This window comes from Pogoniulus pusillus, chromosome 1, assembly GCF_015220805.1.
Source record: "Pogoniulus pusillus isolate bPogPus1 chromosome 1, bPogPus1.pri, whole genome shotgun sequence".
NCBI lineage: Eukaryota > Metazoa > Chordata > Aves > Piciformes > Lybiidae > Pogoniulus > Pogoniulus pusillus.
In genome coordinates, this window is record NC_087264.1 from 17,489,872 (window position 1) to 17,513,450 (window position 23,579).

Consider the following 23,579-nt stretch of genomic DNA (forward strand, 5'->3'; position numbering starts at 1 on the left):
GGAATAGATTTTTAGCACTCTTGTTGCTGCTGGTAGTGAAACTCGAAACACAAAATAACTGTTTCTGGAAAGCATACATGTCAATGTAAAATCTTCCTCTTCTCTCCCCATTAAATTGAATTAGATTGCCAGTTGTTTGGGGCTGATCCAGGCAGAATGAAGCAGCGTAGCAGTGCTGTTAATATTACAGAATAGGAAGGCTTGTGCTGAAGAATGCTCTTGGTTAAATAGTTTCCAGTTTTTAAAGCAGTGATGTCTGGGGATGGTGTTTTCAGCAGCCACTCTTGCCTTGAGGGGATAATTGTTGGAGCCTTCTAGAAGAACATGGATGAAGGTTCTTTTTCAGTTAAGTTTGACCTTCTTTTGATGAAAGAAAAAAAGGATTAGGTGGTGTTGTGTTTTATTTTTTCCAATCTCTATGTGTCTTTTGAGTATGAAAATTCTTACCTTCGCTTCTCTGACCTTCAACATCTCAGGAAAATAAATTGTTATTCAAAATATCTGATGTCAGTGTTGGATGCTTACAGGAGCTCAGGAACTCAGAGGCATTCCTGCTGTACTATAAACATATAGTTTGACTACAAGGGAGTTTTGAAGCATGTTGCCCAGACAGCTTTTAAATATTCACAAAGCCTTAAGTGTACATGGGTAGCCTGCAAACAATTGCAATGTGTTAAAATCTTCACTGGGGTCAGGGTTGTAGAGGGAGTTTCTGTATCAAGGCCTGCATCAGGAACAGTGTGGCCAGTAGGACAAGGGAGATCATTCTTCCCCTGTACGCAGCACTGGTCAGGCCACACCTTGAGTACTGTGTCCAGTTCTGGGCTCCTCAATTCAAGAGAGATGTTGAGGTGCTGGAACATATCCAGAGAAGGGCGACAAAGCTGGTGAGGGGCCTGGAACACAAACCCTGAGAGGAGAGGCTGAGAGAGCTGGGGTTGTTTAGCCTGGAGAAGAGGAAGCTCAGGGGGGACCTCATTGCTCTCTACAACTACCTGAAGGGAGGTTGTAGCCAGGTGGGGATTGGTCTCTTCTGCCAGGCACCCAGCAACAGAACAAGGGTACAGTCTCAAGTTGTGCTGGGGAAAGTATAAGCTGGATGTTAGGAGGAAGTTGTTGGCAGAGAGAGTGATTGGCATTGGAATGGGCTGCCCAGGGAAGTGGTGGAGTCACCATCCCTGGAGGTCTTCAAGAGAAGACTGGGTGCCATGGTCTGGTTGACTGGATATGGCTGGGTGCTAGGTTGGACTGGATGATCTTGGAGGTCTCTTCCAACCTGCTTGATTCTATGATTCTAATCAAAGAGAGAATAGACACATAGGCCTGGCAGCCAAAATAGGGTTGGCTTTTGGCTCTGTAGTGAGCTTCATTGTAACTTAATCAAATCAGTGAATTTCCCAGTATATTACTTTTTCCACCTATCAAGTGCAGAAATAATACAAACCTGTTGGAATGCCATGTGGCTGAAATAACTGCAGACAGCTCATAGATTGTTTGTTCTCTAAGGAGAGATGAAGTGGTTTTTTACTTCATCTTGCTATTTGTCAGCAGCTCTTGCATCTGTCTGTTCCAAAGCATGGTTAGAATCATCATAGAATCAACCAGGTTGGAAGAGACCTCCAAGATCATCGAGTCCAACCTATCACCCAGCCCTGGCCAGTCAACTAGACCATGTCACTGAGTGCCTCATCCAGTCTTTTCTTGAAGACCCCCAGGGACGGTGCCTCCACCACCTCCCTGGGCAGCCCATTCCAATGGCAAATCACTCTCTCTGTGAAAAACTTCTTCCTAACATCCAGCCTATACCTACCCTGGCACAACTTGAGACTGTGTCCCCTTGTTCTATTGCTGGTTACCTGGGAGAAGAGGCCAACCCCCACCTGGCTACAATGTCCCTTCAGGTAGTTGTAGACAGTAATAAGATCACCCCTGAGCCTCCTCTTCTCCAGGCTAAACAGGCCCAGTTCCCTCAACCTCTCCTCATAGGATTTGTGTTCCAGGCCCCTCACCAGCTTCGTTGCCCTTCTCTGGACATGTTCCAGTACCTCAACATCTTTCTTGAATTGAGGGGCCCAGAACTGGACACAGTACTCAAGGTGTGGCCTGACCAGTGCTGAGTACAGGGGAAGAATAACCTCCCTTGTCCTACTGGTCACACTGTTCCTGATACAGGCCAGGATGCCATTGGCTCTCTTGGCCACCTGGGCACACTGCTGGCTCATCTTCAGCTTACTATCTATCAGTACCCCCAGGTCCCTTTCCTCCTGGCTGCTCTCCAGCCACTCAGTCCCCAGCCTATAGCGCTGCTTGGGGTTATTGTGGCCGAAGTGCAGAACCCTGCACTTGGCCTTGTTAAATCTCATCCCATTGGCCTCTGCCCACCCATCCAGCCTGTCCAGGTCCCTCTGCAGGGCTCTCCTACCTTCCAACAGATCAACACCTGCTCCTAGCTAGGTTAAAAATTAAAAAATCAAATTGTTAATTTTTTTCTGCTTCTTAGTGGCTATTTATATAAAATAAATATGATTGAACCCAGTTGTTGAGGACCCAAATGTGTTTTAACAGTTTCAGCTCTCTTGATTGCTCTTCTCTGTCAGACCTGATTTAACTAGTAAATGTTTTCAGTTTATCATATACAGAGTAAGTGATTACAGCTTTTGCCAAGCTAAGATTCCATTTTCTTGCATGGACTTTCCTAACTTGGTCATTTCAATCTGTGGTGAAATTGAATGTCAGAGAGGAGAATCCAGGAGGCTGTGTACCAGCACAGCCCAGAAGAGACGGTGGTAGTAATAAGTTGTGTTTTCTTGCTTCTACTTTTCTCTGTTTCTTGTGGGGGTGAATAAGTTCCAAAAAGGTCCTTATAACCCTGCAGATAGAGCAAGTAGTTGCTGTATTCCAAGGGCACACAAAACCTGATGAACCACAAGGGGAATGAAAACTATTGAAGTCTTGAATAAATTTGAGCTTGAGCTAACAGAAGGGGTTTTTTTTAGTGATAAAACACTTTACCTAACATGGAAACTTTGGAATAAAACCTCTCCAACAGTAGGAATCTTTAATTCCTGTTACAGCAGCTTATCTGAGAAGGTGCTATGTAACTTACTCATCTAGCTGTGAACTCAAAAAATAAATGGCTTCTCAGAAGTACTTCATTTTCGTTCACAGCTACAGGTTGTTTACTGGGCCTGGCTCTTCAGGAAATCTTTACTCCTTTGCGTTTATTTTACACAATTTTACTTGTAGTTAATGTCTGAAAGACTTGAATGATTGGCTGAAGAGTTGTATCCAAAGTGGGTGGCAGCTTTGTTTTTTTATGCTTTTTTAAAAATGAAAAGATCAAGATGCTCTAGAGCCTCTTTTTAAAAGAAAGTTATTGTTCACTGTTGTACCAAGAAACTGGTTGTTTGTTTTCTGGTGTGTTTTTCCCCTCTAAATGAGGCTCTGGATTTTCTAGGAGATTTTAAGACTGCCTATTTATTTTCTGAAAAATAGAATAATTTGATATGTGTTCTGAAATGGTGTTTGAGAAATAGCAGAATTGTTCATTTGAGTGACCAGCAAACAGCACAGTCAATGTTTGACTCTTGCATTAGAGGTGAGGATGTAGTTGTGACCACTGGCTCGATCGCATCTTAGCAGTGAAAGTCAAAGAGTGTAATCTTAAGTGTTCCCAAGAGAAACCAAGAGAGACAGTTAATTTGCTTTAGATGAAGCTTAGTATTTTACGGTGGTCTCTGTTTGTTGGTTGCCTCATTTACAAGATTGAAAACACTATGCCTGCAGAACACTCTGTATGTCAACATTTCAAGAAGTTGTCTTGCCCACAGGAGGTAACAAAAATGCCCCAAACAAAGGCTTTTTAGGCTGCAAGGCCCTATACCTACCTCCTCTCCTGGTTCGTGTTCCAGTGGACAGCTGTGAGTCACATCTAGGAAAGAAGACTGGTGTGGTGATCAGAGTAGGCTGCCTGCTATGCAGTGCCTTGGCTCATGCATACTTAAGTTGCTGTGCTGTCCTGCTCCTTCTCAAGCTCTCTTCTCTCCGGTGGCCAGCACCAGAACGAGAGGACACAGCCTCAGGCTGCGCCAGGGGAGATTTAGGCTGCAGGTGAGGAGAAAGTTCTTCACTGAGAGAGTCACTGGACACTGGAATGGGCTGCCTGGGGAGGTGGTGGAGTCACTGTCCCTGGGGCTGTTCAAGGCAGGATTGGACGTGGCACTTGGTGCCATGGTCTAGCCTTGAGCTGTGTGGTAAAGGGTTGGACTTGATGATCTGTGAGGTCTCTTCCAACCCTGATGATACTGTGAATTGTGCTGCTGTGAGAGAGACTCTGTACTTTTTACCATGATGATCTGGATTACCTGTGGACTAGTAATGGCTTCTTTCCCTGATGTAATGCGTATGGTTTCAGGAAGTTCTTATTGCAGGTGTTCATACTTCATGCTCAGACTGATAGTGTCCCATAAATTCCCCATACTTTTGACTTGCTAGAGGTTGCCTTTGTGCTCTGTCTCTTTTAAGAAACATTGGTGCTGTGTGAGTGTAATAGCAAGCTTCATCCACAGCTTCTGTCACTCGTAGTCTTCTAGCTTGTTCATCATCAGTGGAGGTGTCTGTTACTCGACAGCATAAACATGCCATGCCTACGTGCACTACTAGAATGGTGCAAGAACGGTGACATTTGGCTTGGTGCCATTCATTTACAGCAGAAAAAATCTGTGACTGTAGGTGGATAGAGACATTAGATAACGCATCTTGAGCAACTCTAGCACCAAGGCAGTGGTAATATTTGAGGAACAAATGGCAAAAAACTTGATCTTTGATACTATGTTCTGTCTGTAGTTCTCTTGTGTATGGGCAGAGAATTCCATAACAAGTTTAGCAGTCAGGCTATCATCATAACCATCTCTAAACAGTTTATTATTAGGTAGGATGCAAGTCTTTGTGGGTTAGGGCTGTACTTAGAGTGAAATATTTTTTAAATACTTGAAAAAGAGAAGTCTTCCTGCTTTTAACAGTATTAAAATTTTGTTTTGACATATGGGCCCTTTGGCATAAAGGCTTGTTCATTCTTTCTCAGTCCATGGTCTTAAATGACCAGAAATGGAGTTTTAGATTTATCTTTCATTTCCTAGTTGTTTTTCTGTAGACTGTTTTTCCTTATGAGTAGAGAAGTTTTCTTCTGCAGAGGAAGTCTGTCTGAAAAATTCTAGCTATGACCTTACTAGAATTTTTCTAATGAGAACACTGCCATGTGGGAAAAATAATAATAAAATGGTCTGTTGTCTTTCCAGCATCACTTCTGGCTGCATCTTCTGAAATAAGACAAGGCAATACATTAAACAGTAGACCCCCTGTAAGCAGGGTCCATGGTTTAAAAGTACCCTGGAGCCCATAGCTGCTGTTGTAAAGTCCCTCTGAAACTGGTAATCAGAACTGTAGGTGTCATGTCTGACTGATATGCAGGCCAGTGATTGCTGGCTAAAGAAAAAGCCACTTCAGTGCTTTACACTGAAATTAGTCTTCTCTTGAAACCAGGCCTTGAGAGAGGATTCTGCTGCAAAATCAAGGCTGACCTTGATACTGTCAGGCTGACATTGCTGGGCTTTTGATTGGCTGTGCCTTCTGAAGAGTGCTGGGTGGTCTGTGAGCATGAGAGACTGAGCTGTCTGTGAGTTTGGGATGATGTTTATCAGGTGTCTGCCTTAGGGTAGTGGTACAGAGCCATGCAGGCCAGGCTGGAGCAAGACTTCTTTTCCATGTTGTGGTCAGTCATGTAGAGTTCAGATGAAACAAACAAAAAAAAAGTGTTCAAATTAGTATCGAAAAAAAAACCCAACATAAACCTGGCAGCTCTCCTGCTTTTATCTGGAAACTAATTGGAGAAAATAACTGGGGATGGATTAGCATGTCATTGAATTGCAAGGGTGTAGTCCAAATAAGATAGCAACAGTTTATGACCTCTTAGAGTGCAACTTTTGCAAGGCTTTTATAATCATATTATAACCATCACAACTTTATTGTTCAGCAGAACTGCAAGGATTTTGAAGAGGAAAGCTAAACTGGAACATCTTCTGCCTTTAAGGTGATGCCTGTGTATTTTGCAGCTTACTGTGGAACTGTGGACTGTGTGCTGACTGAGCACGATCCTCGCAAGTCCAAGTAGGCAGATAATACCCACCCAGTGCAAGAGTGAAGTCAGTGAGGCTGAGCAACTGTGTGCAAGGGCATTATGTAAAGTTGGGTGTGGAGTAGCCTCCTTCTTTATGAAGCGTGACTGACAGCATGGAGCTGTTGTGCAGAGAGCTGTGAAAATGTGCTGCCTGGGAAAAATAATTCTTGGGACAAGAAATCCTGCTGTTGCAGATAGATTTTTTAGTGGAATGTAACAGCAGACCTTTGGTCAAGAATTTTCTTTTGCCTTTGCAAACTAGACTTTCTGGGAATATTCTGATCAAATGTTATTTTTGTTAATATTTTAAGAGGTAAATATGTACATTTCTCAATGTGCAAAATTCTCATACTACGTGATTCAGTCATTTTTGACAACTGTTACTTGACCTCTCAAGTGACAGCAAATTGAAGGAACAAAAATCACTTTGCAGATGAAGTACAAGGATCCACCTAGAATTTCCACCATCATTTGAAGCTGTTCATATGGATTTCTTTCCCATGCGTAATGATTCTTGTACCTTTTCCAGAACTGCAGTAATTTAACATGGTAAAAATTTTTCAAGTCCCTTGCTTTTGTGCTAATTTTATTTCCAATCCATTCCAACCTGTGATGCAATTCTGGCAGGATCTTTAAGATGATCCTGTGTTTGACACCTCCCAATCAAATGTGAAGGCTCTAAAGAGAGAGTGTGAGGAGTTAGTGTGCATCTGATGATGGGCAGTGTGGAAAGCAATCTGAAACAGCAGAGGAATCATCAGCTTCTCCTTACCCTGCGTTGTGCAGTCACCTATAGGCATGAAATCCCACCGTGTCTACAGACAAAAGAAGTGAGCAAGAGAAAATGAGTATGCTTGTCCAAGGGAAGATTTGTTCTGTGATCATGTTTAATTAAACATATAATCAACAGTTAATCAAACATTTAATAAACCACTTGCATTTTTCCTTCTAATTAGTTGCTGCCAATTACTGGGATTGAAGAGAAAAATAACCCAGACAAAAATAACCCAGAGGAGGATAACTAGCTGCTACTGTGCTTTTGTGTCTGCCTTTCCAGCTCTTACCCCAAAGATGGATCAGCTGTTTATGCATCCGCCTCCTTGGCAAAGATAATGACGAGGGTAATTTTGTAGATTAGACTAGAATGCTAGCTTTTTATCTTGCCCTTTAAGAGGGATTTAGGTAATTTAATAAACTCATTGGTGTAGTGGGATCGCAGCAATGTTGTAATGGGGAAGGGGCAGGTAACAGAGGAAGTAGATAAGCCCATAAAGGGAAACAAATGTGAAAGATGCAGCTGAATTATTTGCCTTAGGCTTTTTTTTTTCCTGAGAGAATGAGGACATGAGTAACAGAGCTCTCTGGTATGGTGGTATGATTTAGCTTGTCAAGACAGCATCTAGAAAATCTGAGGAGGCCCAGGAAATTATCTGGTTCTTCTAGTTATGCACTGTAGCACACGTCCCTAGCAGATCCTAAAAGAGTGTCTGGTTAGAAAATGTAATAGTGTTTTGAGGATTGTATATCAACTCTTGGATGCCGTGGCCAACTTTGGGAAGGTTGCAGTGTTAAAACACATGTGCTCAGTCACTGATGAAGCGATAGGTCCAACAGCTGCTGTCTAGGATAAGTTATGAAAAAAAACACAGGGGCAACATTAATTAGAGCACCCTCTGTGTGTGTACCCTCAGTGTGTCTGTGTGAGATAGATTAGTAGCAAGATGCTCCATGGAAGGTCAGCAGTATGGGGAAAAGCAAGGCCTATGCTGTGGGTGACCTGTTGGGCAAAGTTGTGCCTGTGGATGGGCTAAAGCTGGTCATAAAGTTTGAGTCAGAGAAGGAATGCCCTAAAATTTTTGAAGCAAATGGGATTTGCATTGAAGAATGTATATGTTTGTCACTCTACCTGATAGAGTGATGTGCATTTTATGTTACAGCTTGAATGAAAAGCAGGCAGTAGTTATGGTTTCTCATTTATATGTATTTTTTTTATTTTACTGCATTGAATCCACTGAAACAAATAAGGAGCTGAGTGTTCTGGCAGACCTGAACATATGCTGCTGGAAGAAATAGGGAAAATGTTAACCTTTCTTTAACAGCAAATTTTAGTATAATTTAAAGCAGGTAAAGTGCCTGATAAAATAGATATTTGTCACACACACAGCTGCACATCTCTGAAGTGGTCTAAATACCATGACAGAGACTTTTCACCAGGTGGGGCAACAATTATCTGAGAAACACTGTTTTGCCCTTCTCAGGTGCAGAAGCTATTGTAACTGATGCTGATATTTTGTCATGCTGTCTGAGCTTCAAGTTTGAGCTTTCTGGCCTTGGCTGATCCCATGCATAACAATCCTGTGTCCATCTCTGCCTGAAGCTTTTGCTATATTTCTATGAATCTTCAAGCCTTACATTGCCTTGATATTAAAAGGATGGCAGCAGTACCTTGTTCTGTTTTGGATTGCCAACTCCTCAAACTGCAGCCCCTTCCAACATGACCCGTGGAAAACTCTATTCTCTTACCTAAACTTGGTAAGGAATTGTGCACAGTGCCTGTGGTTTGGGTTTGTTCTGTTGTTTTTTGGTTGGCTGTTTTTTTTACATCACTTATGTATTCTGCATAGTAAAAATCATTTATTGATTTGCTGTCTCTCCATTTAGATTCATTTTTTCCCCATGTAAGTAGGACCATACTCAAATATTGCACATTGCAGACATTTTATTTGTTTTTTAGAATCACATGTAGTCTGTACAGATCTCCAGGATGATTCAAATACTTTATCCTGTTGCTTGTCAGGGAAGTTGGCCACCTGTCAATAACAGAATATTTTCAAACAATGTGATCATCACATGTTGGAAGCCAAGCTTTTTGTTGTATTGCAAGTCTATCTAATGAGCCTTCCAAATAAAGTAAAATAATTTTTCTTTGATCTGTGTTGGTGTAAACTCAAGCAAAAGAGTCAGTTGCTGGGGAAGGACATTCCCATTATTGATATTGTCATTAAATCTGTTCAAATGGAAACAATGAGTTCAATTCACATTTCTTTAATTTCTACCATACATTTTCTGCTAAATGTCTTGTTCTTCTCAAATATGGTACTGGGATGCAGAATTGCACTGCCCAGATTCCAAGTTCTTTTTTCGTGTTCTATTGATGTGAATTTGATATGTAGTGAAATAAAGGTGAAACCCTCTTTCAGATGATACTGGAACTGCTTTTAGCAAACCTTTGGTGGGGAGCTTAACTAGATAGTCCTCTTTAAAATAACAGCTGCATTCATAAGTGCTCTGGACTAAAGGCTGAATCTTGAAATACATCTCAAAGGAGCAAATGAAATAGAGGATCTGATTGGGTAAGTTATATGAACCTAAGCTGATGCAGAGTTTGAGGGAAAAGAAGATTTCTAGGAACTTTGCTTGCTTAATTATTCTGTGCTAGACCTTTCCATGGACATCCTTTTAAACTGGTGTGATATCAGGTTGGTGTCTTTGACAGCATGTATAGCTGGCCACAGTAACTTCTCTGCATAGACCTTGGTTGTCAGTTGTGCCTATAAATCTACAACTTCTTATGGTTCCATAAATGAAGTGGAAAATTTGTTCCTCAAATATGCAAACAGTGTTCACTTATTGAATGTAGGAGACAAGAACTCTCAAGTACCCTCAAAGCTAATGAAACTTGAGGGAGACTTGGTGTCTGACTTGTGCAGTGCCAAAACATTAGGGCTATCCCTTATGGAAGGGGAAAAAAAGCAGTTGCAATCAGGTTTCGTCAGTGAGCAGATATGGTAACTTTTTTGCATTAACTTACTCTTGTTTGTATAATGAAGTTTTGCATGAGGGGAAAAGCCCCAGACGTCTATATATCTTACTTGAAGCCTGGCTGGAGGTGAATAAACTCATTTTTGCATGGCAAGTTGCTGAACATAACATCCCTAATTTTTGCCAGGAAAATGCCCAGTTGCTTTGAAAGATACAAGTGAAAAAAAAAAAAGTCAAAAAATAGTGTATTATGCATTTTTATTCATGTCCCAGTGGATATCTTGCTTCTATAAAGGCATCCAAAAGGTTTATTCGAGGCTGTTTGCCGAAGTCTTGGAAAGTTGCAGTGGATGTACAGCATTTGATGTTAGGGTTAGTGGGATAAAAGCCATTTCTAGATGAAAGCTGACTTGGCAGATGTGCTCACTTTTTTGGTTTTAGCAAATCTCCCTCACTGTGTGCAAGAACCCTGAAGTGCCAGCTTGGGGACCCCAGAGACTTGTCTCATTTGCCATACTGGACTGATTGTCTTTGTGCAGCATGTTTACACTGAGGATGAGAGCAGCTGAAGTACCTTCTCAGATGTAAAGGGAAGCCACTAGAGTGGTTTTATTTGAGTAAAAGGCAGCAATTCAGATAAAACTTCTGAAAGTAAGTGGAGCATGCTGGTGAGAAGTGATAGAGAGAGGGCAGATGGAGGGGTGTGGTAGCTTCTAGTCTATGCACAAGTGTAATTTAAGTACTTTTTTATTACTTTAAGAAACACAGTTCTGAGCTTTGGTTACCATGTGAGCATCTAGCAAACAGAGGAGGCTTTATTAGATTGGCTTGCCATAACTATGCTTCTGTAGAAAGACATTTGTAGGAAGGAGATTCCCCCTTGGATGTTCCATTATTTGGATTTCAAAGATTATATCAGCATTTCTTATTCAAAGCCTCTACAGTGTTACAAGAAATGTCTCAAAGTGGTATTAATATTCTGAGCATCAGCTTGACAGGAGACCAACAAGTTCTCTGCAGACCTTCCAGAGACTTGAAGATGATATTTTCTTCAACATTTTTTTGTTGTCAGAGTTGGTTTGCATTGCTAGAATCCCCAAGTGCTGTGGTGGTTCTCCAGGTCGAAGGTGTGGAATGCTTTACAAATGCACTGCCTAGAGTGGCTGTGATCTAATTAAGACAAACTGTGTGCTTTGGTAAATGACTGTTTCTAGCATTGTTTGTTTTTCCATATGTCTTTGGCAGATAGCTGTGTGCAAGCTCCAACAACAATAGTGTTAACAATGACCATGGCAGATATCTAGAACTAAGAGAAGTCCTGAAGGAGTTAGATTCTCAGAGGGCAATTGCCAGGTGCTTTCAGAAAGTCCTCCAACTGTGTGCTAAGATAGTTTGGGCACTCAAAATTCTTATGTGAACTTGAGAGACCACAGTGGTTTTAGCTGGTTTGGATTGAGAACTGTCTGAGCATAATGTTGGAAAAGCCCATGCAAAGATAAGAGGAGTTTTGCATATTGCTGGATAAAGTTTACTGAAGGGCATCAAAATGCATCTGGCATAGAGTGCAAACCTAAACCTGGCATTGCATAATTTGTGTGCTGCCAGCACTCCCTGCTATGATAAGGGGCTGCCCAAGATGGGGGTGCTTCAAAGGGGAGAAACTGAACTGAACCTGCAGCCCTGCACATTCAGGATGCAGCACTTCTGTAGTTGAGCGTGCCCTGGTCTGTAAGTGCTCTTAGATGAGTTCCAGTGTAAAAATCTATTAACTTAGCCACTGCTGCTCCAAGCTATTTCTTGACAGCTAATACCTCCAGTTACCTGCCAGTGACTGGTCATCTGAATTTGTTGTTAACTTTCTTCAAATGCTATTGTTCTGGCAGCCCTTTCTAATGTCGTTTCTTCTTCTTGCCTCCCATGACATTGTGCTTTTTGAATGCATGGGATGTTCTCTTCCTTGAAATGAAAAAAGCTGATGACTTGTGTCATCTGGAAAACTGAAGAATATTATCTGCTTGTTGGATCCACTCTTGGTGCAGGGCACAAGTGCAAGTATCTATTTCCCACTAGCTGGAGCAGTTCTGTCAGCATTGTCCAGAAATGACACTGGTGAAATCTTCATCCACTAAGTCAAGGCAAGCTGTCCTTTCAACTTAGCCTTTTTTAGCAAGTCTTTGGTATGGTTTCACAGATTCAAACATTGCATTGTGTTGGAATGGGCCCTCAAAGGTTGTCTTGTCTGACCCCCCTGCAGTCAGCAGGGACATCTCCAACTAGATCAGGCTGCCCAGGATCACATTGAGTCTAATCTTAAATGTCTTCATGGACAGGGCCTCAACCACATCCCTGGGCAACCTGTTCCTGTATTTATATATATATGTATGTTAATACCATGTCTGTCCCCAAAAGGGGGTACTGTCTTCTGCCTTGTGATTATGTTGGCTTCTCTCAGGTCTCTTTTCAGTCATCTCCAGTGTCTTGTGACTTTAAGAAAAACTTCTGAAAGGGATGAGTGATCTATTTGCTTTTTGCAAAGGGTCATATTAACACTGGGGTGACCAGAGCTGTGAGGAGACAAAGGGGGCTGGGACCAGAGAGAATATGCATACTCGTTGCAGTGCTAAAGGGAGCTAGCAGTTTACTGAAGCCAAAGGATCATGCTGGAATGATTTAGACTTTAAATTTGAAAGACTCTGACCTTTGAGAAATTAATGTCTTGTAATGGATGATACCATGCCAAAATGGCTTGGTTTGAAGAGCATTTGTAATAAGGTTATAAAGAGATCACATGGTGTGGCTGCCTGCCATAGCTGGGAACTGGATCTGACAATGTCTGGTGGTGTAAGCCTATGGCTTGAAGCTGAACCCTGCCCGATTGCTTGTAATTGTCATCGGGTTCTAAATATGTCTCTGAATGTCTGGTAGCATGAAAAACTTTAATAATTTTTCTGTGCAGCTGCTAATTGTTCATTTTTCCCACTGGTGGCTCCTCAAGTTTATTTTTCTCAAAAAGCTGTGGTTAAAGGTTTTGTGTCCCTGCTGGGAAAGTAGCAATTACAGGCTCCCAGAACCTGGGGTCACTAGATCCAAGAAAAGAGTCTGGCAGAGCTCAGCTGCACTGATCTGTCTTAAATGCCTAGTTTAAAAGGAAAACCAGATCCTGTTGAGTTTATATTTGCTGACTTTTTGGCTTTTATAACTTGGCATATACAGATTTTATTTCCACAATACCTGTTTTTTAATGACTAAGTTAGTAGGGCCTGTAATGTTTCATTAAACCATTACTGAAACTTTGTCTTAATATTTAGTGACTAAAGACAGTTTATTTCCTCTTATGGTGAATGGTTTTTTTCTTTCAAGGCTTTTTCCTTCCTGCTACTTGAACCTCTGAAGTTGTAATGTTGGATGCTTCTCTTTGTCATTGCTCTTGTAGGATATTTTCAGCTGAATCTTTGCTGTGAGATGCTGTTGAATGTTCGTGTGTGCTGTGGTGGGAACTTGTGGCATGTGGAAACATTGCAGAGCCAGAGGTCAGTAGCAGTGATGCTGCTTCTGCCCTGCCGAGATCTTTTCTTATTTACTAGTCCCTTTCACAGTGCTTTGTTCTGATACAGCACTTCCCAAGAAACGCTTTTAGAGTTGTAAATGGGTTGATGCAATGCTATGAAGATCAGGAGAAAGATCAGATGATTCTGCAAAATGTCATGTATGAATGGGGTGTTGGTGTGAAAATCACTTGTGGTGGTGTAATAGCTAATATATGAGGGCTCCTAATTGCTCAGACCATTGCCTATTTATAAAATAGGCAGCTCCAACCCTCCTTTCTTTTCAGCCTATCTAAAGAGTGCTTAGAGTTTTAAGTGACAATGTTTCTCTCTCACAGTACATTGTATATTCCTACTGGTTTATAAAGGTGCACTGCATTTCCCTTCTGTTTTGGATCTATGGTGCTTTCCAGACTGAGAAAATTGAGGACTCCCTCCCTAGATGCCAACTTTTGATCAGTTTCAGTCATAAATCTTTCCAAATACTGATAACTGAAGGTAAAAAAAAAAAAAGCTTGCCAAAAGGTAAGAGTTGTTGCATATAAATTGGTAAAATTAGTCTGTGTGCAAAAAAATTAAACTGCAAAAGATTCTCACTTTACAGATGAGTCTTGCCATGTTTTAGATGCTCCCGGTTAACTTCCATCTGCGTTGATGGCTGCAAGCACTCCTATCTCTGAGAGTTGCCACTTGGTTGCTTCCCTAATAGACAGTTAGGTGGAGTCCCTCAGTAATAACAGAAATACAGGATATTCTGCTGATGGAAAAATGAGCTAAGCTTACCTTTGTGCCAGGAGTAGAAAAGGGTTATCCACAAACTTACAGGTGGCCACTATTGGCTGGTTTTCATGCTTTGCCTTGGTATTACTTACCTGGTACTTTCCTCTGCTAATTTCAATGTGGTGGAAAACCTTAGAGGCTACAGGCTTTTGCTGTGATGACTTAAAATGTACACACTCCCTTTGATTCCAGTATGATGTTAATATATTGATTTTTCTGTGAAAATGCCCCCCCACCCCCTTTCTTAAACAAAGCAGTACATTGTTACTGTTTGGCACTTCTTCTACAGGGGAAATATTGGAGGTGAAGCATTCTCCTGCCTGAGAAGATTAACTTAATTGCACTCACTAATAACTTCTTAGGCTATTAAAACAAAGATTGCCTCTTAGCTTTAAAATGTTAAATTCTTTTCTGCATTTTTTCAATCTGTCACTCGGGTCAGACAGCAAAAATATGTTGTTTAATTTAGCTTTGGCTGTGATATGTAGTCTAATGGTCATTTTTAACTTTAACTGTTATTCACTGTAATATTCAGATCCTAGTTGCTGTCTGGGGTATTAATCCAAACTGCTTACTTTGGATGCTTAAAAAAAAAGCCAACAACCCCAAAAGTTAACCATTCTACATAGTTTGGGCATATGGCAAAACATCAGTTCCAAAACACTGCTTAGCGTGCTTTTAGTAACTTGATATAGAATTCTTCTCTAAACCCATGCATTGTTCTGACTTAAACATGAAGTCAACTTGCATGGAAATTTTTATTCACTGTTTCATATGGGGAAGCATGCATTACCCATTAGAGTTGTTCACTGGTTTTGGATATAGAACTAATAGTTGTGTACATATAGAACTAATAAGTTGTAACAAGCTTCTGGGTTTTATTCAGTTCTGCAGACTAATGAAGCAGTTACTCAAATATTTCTGTCTTTCCATTAAACGTTGCAGTGTGTGATTCAGCTGTGTGCTGAAAGAAGGGAACCTGCAAAGCACTAGTCAGTACCTTGTGCTGCACCTGAATCACTTTCACAGAATCACAGAAGGCATCAGGCTGGAAGGGACTCTCAAAGGTCATCTTGTCCAACCATCCTGCAGCAGGCAGGAAGAGTTTCCATAGCGTTAGTCTACTAAGCCAGCTTAAAGGCACTGAAACTTCATTGTACCTTTGGTGTTTAATTTTATCAACTTCAGACACTTTCTCCCACTGGTCTTTTCTCTCAGAAGTTTTCTATCATTTGTTATCATTTTTTGTTGTGTGCTAATAATTGGAGTGTGAGATCTCTGCCTAGATTATTTTCTAAATCAAATGTGTTTTTAAAATAGCGACCTCCTGGAATGTAGCTTAGAACTGACCATTTTTCAAACATCTGTTCAATGCAAGTGGGCAGACAGTCTCTCTTTGACCTGACTGGGTTGCATCTTTGGAAGGAGAAGAGAAATACAGCTAATAATGACCTTTCTTTTCCCCTCAGTAAAAAAGAGACTTGCTGTGTGTTTTGTGTAGCCTATTGTGACTATCAGGAGGCAGCCAGGCCAGCTGGGAATGAGAGCCCTTCCTCTGGTAGGCTGTGGCTCAATTTCAAGCTACACGGGAGGAAAGAAAAATCATGAACAACACCATGAGAGAAACAAGAGTGATCAGTTTACCCAAGTGAAATAGCCCCCTCTGGGAGACAGCGTCTATGACATAGGCATTCATACCTCTGGAAGCACCTTACCTATCCCAGACGGGTTCTTATATCTCTCATTTAATTTTTCTTAACTGTCTGGCTTGTCTATGGAATGTGCTGCTCGTATCTGAGCCACAGTCCTGCACCCAGCTGCAGGCATCTGTGGTTTGCATTGGGTTTGTTGTAGTATCTCGTGTACATTAAGTGCATCTGTGGTGCACATCTCAGCATAACTAACAGAAAGCCTGTCCTCTGCTAAAAATCACCCCAAAAGCACATAGGATGTACTTCTCTTGCTAGCTTTGTAAGCACTGTAGGAAGAAGTGGTGGCTGGTCCATAGCTCTGGCAGACTCCCAGAGCAGTTAATTCAGCTGCCATCTCATCTGCATTGAGTGTCCTTGCACAGGCAGCCCCTTGCAGGGAATTGCTTTATGACCCACAGCTTGCTTCATTCTCTGATGGCTCAATTTTTGAGGGTCCTGGAGCTTCTTGTTTGTAGTATCAGCTTTCTTTCCATGCCTGTACCTAAGCCCTTTCACATGTGATGCAAGGCAGTAGCAGTGGTTGGATGGTGTTGCAGGCTAGGTTATGTAAGGGATGTCTTGCTACCCTGAGCCTGCAGCTGTGACCTGCCTGGCTGAAAAGCCTGGAGTCATGGACTTAGAAAATCTTTGCAGCGGAGAATCAGTGAATTCCAGAACTGAGGTGTGTGGTTGCTTGACATCCAGGTTGTTTGAATATCTTTTGTTTAAAAAATGACTTGTTTTCATAAAGAGCTATTTTGGCAGAGGATTAATTTGGGAAAAATCCTTTAAAATATGCATGCTTCTATGGTTTCTCATCCCCTCATTTTACCTCTAAACAGTTCTCATGTTTCAGATAACCAAAGGGGACATCCCACAGACCCCCTTTCTGAAAAAGAGGACGAGCCTTGGTAAAAAACAGCCTTTGTAATTGTTTCCTCCTTCCTACAGCTTTGTGTAAGCATGTGTGACATCATACCCAACAGCAGTCACCCCTTCTCTCCCTGTTCATGTGTTGGCCTCACTTACTCCCTTCTGCAGGGCAGTACAGTCTGTTTCAATAAGTCCCAGTAAATTCGCAGAGCCCATTTGGGGAGGATTATAGAAAACCTTTGGACAGACTTTCTCAAGTGGGTTTGGCAACCAGCTTGGAAGCATTTTTCTTCAAAGCAGAACAAAGCTTATTCAGTATGTATGCAGGCATGGCAAGAAATGCAGCCTTTATTCTTCCAGGGGCTCTGGAGCAGTCCTGTCTGAAGCCTGGTGTATTTCAACTGCAGTTTTGTGTTGCTCTGTTTACTTCAGGGCAGACACATCTAAAATGGAGCTTGTTCAGTTATTTTAAGTTTTAGCTTACAATACTTGGAATGTTTCTGGGTAAGCTTCTGCTCTAATTTACAAAAAAAAAAAAAAAGGGCATTCCTCACCTAATATTTCTTATTTATCTTTCTCAGCTATGTGAAAAATCATGATTTTAACAGTTTGACTATTAACTCTTTCTCTAGAAGATCAGTATTTTCTCCTCAAAACACAGTTCCGGTGTGTCTTGCCAGCTTCAGGTGATGGTCTGCAACAATGCTTCCCATACTGTAATGGTAATATATTAGTTACCCACCCTTTACAGGCTACAGCTATCTGCAAGAGGGCTTTGGAATTCTCTGCAGGAGGTGCTTGATTTAATTTTCTTTTTTATTTTCTTGCTGAGCAGCTAGAAGCTCTGTGTTATGGCTCTGCAGTGCATGCTGCTTCTAGGCCAGAGAGACTCCGGACTGGTAAAATGAAAGAGGGGAGCAGTTTGCGTCATAGATGCTGATTGATCGCCTGTCCCTTTGGGCATCTTTGTAATGGAAAACTGGAGGGGCCATTGTGTATTCAGCAGTGTGCAGCAGTTGCAACTATGGACAACCACACAGACGCTTTTAGATTAGCAAAGCATTGAGGGCAGAGTTAGGCGATCCTGCTCTGTGACCTCCCCAAAAAGGATCTTTGATTTTCAAATATAAGGTTAGTGGGAGTGAGTAAGACAGATTCCTGTCTTGTACTCGCTGAGGCCTTTGAGTTTGAAGTTAATTTTCTGATTTCTTTGAAGTGAAGGGAAGGTTTTAATGTATTTAAATAGCCTGCATATATTGGTGAGGGTGGTATGGAGCGGAGATGGCTGGGCTTTCTTGTCAACGATTCAGTTATGCTCTCAAGACTAGAGCAGAAATGGTTTGTTTGGTGTGATAACTTGTCAAATGCAGTGACTGGGCATTGTCTGGCTGCACATACCTGAATTTCAGTTCTCATACCAGCAGAGTAGATGGCCATCTCTACAGATACGTCTAAATTTGCTCTACCAAAGGGCAGTTCTCAGCTATTTGGTGTATAGTTAGTAGATCTCTCCAGTCTTTTGTCCTTGGCTTTTCAGGATCTCTAGAACTGTTCCTCGTATTGCCAAAGCGTCATTCAGGGACTTAGACCTTTCTGACAAACCCCAAGTATTTGAGTTCTGCTCGTGCAGGAGCCAGACTAACTACAGGTCCAAGGATGGGTCTGAAGCATGGGACACTGCACACTCTGGTGTCCCCATGTGCAGCCTCTGCACCATCTAGAACAGGATATCACAGTGTTTGCCTTGCTGGTCACACATCTGGGTGCGTGTACCTTTCTGCCCAAAGGAAACCACTGTGCTGGGGCTGATGCACACACAGAGTCCCATCCCAGCCTGTAGCCTCATGCTTGCTCAGGCTGGGTTAGTGAACCACACTTGCTTGGTGGGACTAATCTGTACATACTTGCTTGCATTGCTACTTGCATATTTTATTAGCTTTTCTTTGGGCACAGCTACATGATCTAAGGGTTGTTAGATCCATCTGACACAGTACAATACCAACTGCCAGCTGGAATTTTAAATAATTGTGGGTTTGAGGCACTTGTAGGCTGGATCATCTGTCTTGAGTAGTGAATCTTTAGGGATGTGTCTGCTGTAGATTTGCAGAGGGTTGATACATCTGGGCAGAGTGCTCCAGCTGCAGAGCAGCCTCTTGTATTCTGGACCTACACTGTGCCTGTACTCTTTCTTTGTCTCTTTGTCCCTGCTCTGTTTGCAGGGCTAGTCTGCAGAGCCAGCCTGGGTATCTTTGTGCTTGTGATGAAGACAAGCTGTGGGACAGCGTAAAAGTTTCTTGGCAAGGATTTGCAGCAGAGAACAACTGATGCAAGTGACTGCGTATGTGTAGCTCTGTGAAGCGTTCTGCGTACCAATGTGATGGGGGTAGAACAAGGCAGTAATTAAGACAATAAATGGCTGCAAGCTGCTGTGTTCGTTCTTCCTGACATTTGCACATGTATCTTTGGATAAAAATCAAGGATCTATTGAGCATGTGGAATGTGCTGTGGTGCAATTTATGCACTCTGAGGGCAGATGACAAATTAAGAGCAAAGTAGAAATGACTAAAATTGAGATGTTCCTTCCCTAACATTACCCTCTTCCTACCTCTGCTCACGTGGCAGCTGTATCAGTCCCAGTGGTGCAGCTGCTTAGTATGCCTCTTTGGTCACTTCTGAGACCATGATTCAGAAGCTGCCAAAGTGCTTCCTAGACAGAGAATGGAATTGAACATGTGCTTACCTGAATTTGAATCAGATTGTTTAGTATAGACTTTCATTGTGTTCTGGTATGAAGCAACCCTTTTCTATTAGTGTTTGGTTTTGAAATTTCCCCCAGATTTACAACATTAACCCTTCCTTATTTTTTTTTCTGTTACAGGAAAAGAGGAGTAGAAGTAGTACAGGTGAGTAAAAACTGTATTTGATTTTCTTCCCAGTCTGTTTTCTTACATAGGTTTCTTGAATTTAGATTCTGTACATTAAATGTCAACATAACCTGGCCTTAATTGTTTTTATTAATTTTCTGTTCAATTCTCTACTATGGATACTTTTTTGAAAGAGAATCCCTCTTTTGTGTCGAGCATGTGTTGAGCTCATCTGGTCTTAACAGGTGCCCTGGTGAAAGTGAGAATGCAGTTAGGCTTTTCTTGTGTCTTTTAATTAATAAGATCTGATAGGTTTTGTTTCCCTGTGTTTATCGCATTCATGGAGAGTCAGGCTTGACAGCAAAAGGAGCTGGCCTTTGAAAAATACTATGGCAGAAGGAATGTTCTTGCAACCTAATGGGCAAAGAAATGATGCTAATGTGCCTTCAAGTTGTAAGTTTCAGTTGTTGGCATGTTTGTTCTTTCCCAGATCTGAACAGTCATGCTTCACACAAGATGTTACTTAAAGGATGATGGCAACTTGGGAAAGGAATTATGTTACCTTGACAGCTGTAACAGAGAGCACTATATACCTCTAGAAGATGAAAGAGCAAGCATGCCCTTTCTTTCTGGCTTACTTCATGTACTCAGAGCTGTGTGTCAGAGGTTTCACTTGCCGATGCTTATCTAGTGTTCATTTCGCACTCTGAAGTGGTCAGACGGAACACCTCACATTTCTTTCTCATATCTCAGTAGCAGAGATGAAACTGCCTCAATAGAGAGGATGGAGGAGAGAGGAAGAGAATCAGTTATATAGGTGAGACTGCTTTTAAGTGCACATGAAAGTTGCTTCTTAACATCAGCAGAGAGTAGGAGAAAAGCACTTAAAAAAAACCCAAATGCAACAACGTGAAACCCCCAAAACAAAACCCACCACCCCCCTAAAAAATCAGACCATATTATTTTATAGAATCCACTCTCAGAAAAGGCTAAAAAGATTACTTAAACTGGAAGGTACAATCTTTCAGATAGATGTGATTGTCTGAAAACGGCATGGTATTACAAGTAATACATGGTATTACTTTGCTGGCTGTATTTGATCTTTCACCATTGCAGCAGCATCTTCCTTATACCTCCTATTGCTCAGAGCTAAGGAGCAGCTTCTTTCATCAGCTGTGATAATGGCATCTCCAGCTTGATAAACACAAGCCAGCATTTGCAAAGCACAGCTTCCCAAGCATCACAGGGAGAAAGTCAGCCTGTATTTGTGTTGCTGTTTAGAGGAAATGATTAAAATAATGTCACAGTGTATTGCAACCAACTGTCTGCATTTGCTATATATGCCTTGCACCTGCACTGCACTTCCCAGCAGCAAAGTGCTCATAATGGGATGAATTCATGATGCACTGATTAGCTGAGCAGCAGAGAGACAGTTCTGTTGTCACTGGTGCATTGAAGTTGCTGTCCTTCCACAAGCTACTTGCTAACCTGCTGATGTTTGTGTAGCTTAATGGCCAGTCATGAGATAGACACAAAATGATTGGAAAGGATTTCTTCATTGGAGGATCATTTCGTGGTCTTGAATTTCCAGCACATTTGAGGTGTCAGACTTGACCTATACTGGGAATTTGTGCCCTGAAGGCTTACTTCTAACACTGACACTTCTGCTCTGCTGCAGCAAGATGGATGTCTGTGTGTGATCACCTCTTGCCTGTCACTTCTGTGTTGCTTCATACTTGTAGCCAATAAGAGATGTATCAGAAATAGGATCTTCATTCATCCAGCATTACTAAAGCTTTGCTTTGAGTCACCTTGAATGATCTGTCCCACGAGCCTTGCTTCTAGTTGGAGAATGTCTTGGTGTTGGACAAAGCTTATTTGAGAAAGGAGATTTTGCTTTCCTGTGTTCAGCAGCAGCATTTCTTTGATTTGTTTCCATTTCCCTCCTTTAAAGAATCTACTTGGTTGAAGAGGAAATAGCTCTTACACCTAACAACAGACAAGAAGCTCAAAACACCAAAGTACACAAGCTGTTCATTTTTCTTCTTTATATAAATTAACTTTTTTTTTCTGAATGTAGATGTGCATTCCTGTAGTAAGTAGTGGTTGGAAGGTGAGATTCAGTTACTGTCTTCCAGATAGCAAAGCAGAATGGACTGGTATATGCTGACTTCTGTGAACAGACAGCAGATTATGCTTTTCCAAATATGTTTCACAGGAGCAGGAAAACATTTTCTCCTGTAAAAGGGGAAGTCTTCAAATAAGCACTTGTGTGATTTCTGTTTCCTTCCTGTAGTGAGGAACTAAGATGCTCTTCTATTCTTTACCTAGATTGATGAAATCCTTCTGTTTTGCTTTCTTAAAGTTAATTGCACTCTACAGATTATCAGTGGGCTGCTGCTAGACAGCAATTAACATTCTGTGACTCAAGTTCAAGTTCTGTGTTTTGTCTTGCCTCAGACTTTCAGTTCCAGCAGAAAGAGTGGTTCCAGCTTTCTATTTTTATGGAACAGGGAAACATGTGCATCCTCCAAAGAGAAATAATGGAAGAATAGGACTGGCAGTGAAATGCTAAGCAGGCATGCTCCTTTATCCAGCAGCAAGACATTACTCAAGCAACACACTGAAAACAAAGAACCTCTCAACTTGTGCAGTGATAAGTAGTTGAGTTTTTTCAGAAATGCTGATTGAATTCTAACATAATGAGAGTTCACTGTGAACTAAATGCACAGGAGATGAAATGTGTGACATTATAAAGTACAATTGGTTCACATCTGTCAAGCTGTCTGTCTTAAAAGGTAGTACAGTAGATCAATTAAATAAAAAACTTTCAAGGTTATGAACTTTCCAAAGACAATATGAGTCTGAGTCTGTACCCAAACACTTGGGACCATGCACAGGCTAGCTCATTCCTGAGCAGAGGCAGACCTTTGAGTAACAGCATATTTAAGATCTGGCACTGTTTTGGATTTAGATTTGCTTTCTGCAGCTAAAATCTGCCAGTGGTGCAGCTACAAACCAATGCTGTATTGCAGAAAAAAACCAAATGTTTCTCTGGCTGTTAGATATGGGCTTTAGATATGCAGCTCCCTGGCTGTTTTCAAAAGAACCAAAATAGGCTGATCATCTCACTTGTTCATGTTCTCATCAAATTGGTCACACAGGATTATCCCAAGTGACCCACATGGTTGCCAATGTCTAGGTGGAATTTGTCTCCTGGGCTGGAATTGCCTTGCAGGAGGTGGACACTCATTCAGATGATGAAGGGATGGTATCCTTTGCCAGACTGGATATGGAGGTTTTAAGTTCCTCCTTCAGTTCTTTCATGGTATCTTTTATCTCTGTAGCCATGGTTTTATTGCAGAGACTATAGCAGAATGGGACAAGCTGTCATCTATCTGCCTCAGTTGGTCAGTGAATTCACCAACAATAAGAGGCCTTCCATTACTACTCCTTGATAGAAACCTGCTAGCCAAGATGTTAGCATAGGATGAAGGAGCAAGCTTAATAAGCTTCTTGGTGAGACCTGATCCAAGAGGAGTGTCATCAGGCTCATGTGTGCCACGATCTCCATAAAGTTCTTCCTTTCCAGTAAACTCCTTCAGAAGCTTAATTCCCTGCTCAATTGTGTTTCACTTCCTAACTGCCCATGGCAAATCATCTTGGGAAGGATATCTCACAGCCACAGCCAACAGGAGGGATGTCCACAAGCTAACCTTACCGAGAGGACTTGCTAGGTCCATTAAATTATTCCAGTTTGCCTCAAACTAGCACAGGCTCTAATAGAATACCATGCATATCTCTTACCTTGTGGCAGGCCATTTGCTTAGATTTTTTAAGTAGGCATCATCCCAATATAATTTTTTTTTTTTCTAAATTGTAGTGCTTG

The 23,579-nt window shown here is 41.6% G+C and overlaps 2 protein-coding genes across 3 annotated transcripts in view; one reads left to right on the plus strand and one right to left on the minus strand.

The window, feature by feature from the left end:
- The window catches only part of CHGA (chromogranin A), a 231,296-nt gene that overhangs the window by 85,689 nt on the left and 122,028 nt on the right, over positions 1–23,579 (minus strand). The gene's annotated exons all lie outside the window — the stretch shown is intronic.
- Positions 1–23,579, plus strand: part of ITPK1 (inositol-tetrakisphosphate 1-kinase) — a 145,015-nt gene that overhangs the window by 16,302 nt on the left and 105,134 nt on the right. For both annotated transcript variants that reach the window (XM_064142496.1, XM_064142506.1), the window contains exon 3: positions 19,705–19,729. In XM_064142496.1, coding sequence (XP_063998566.1) covers positions 19,705–19,729 — 25 coding nt within the window. The remainder of the gene's footprint in view (positions 1–19,704; positions 19,730–23,579) is intronic.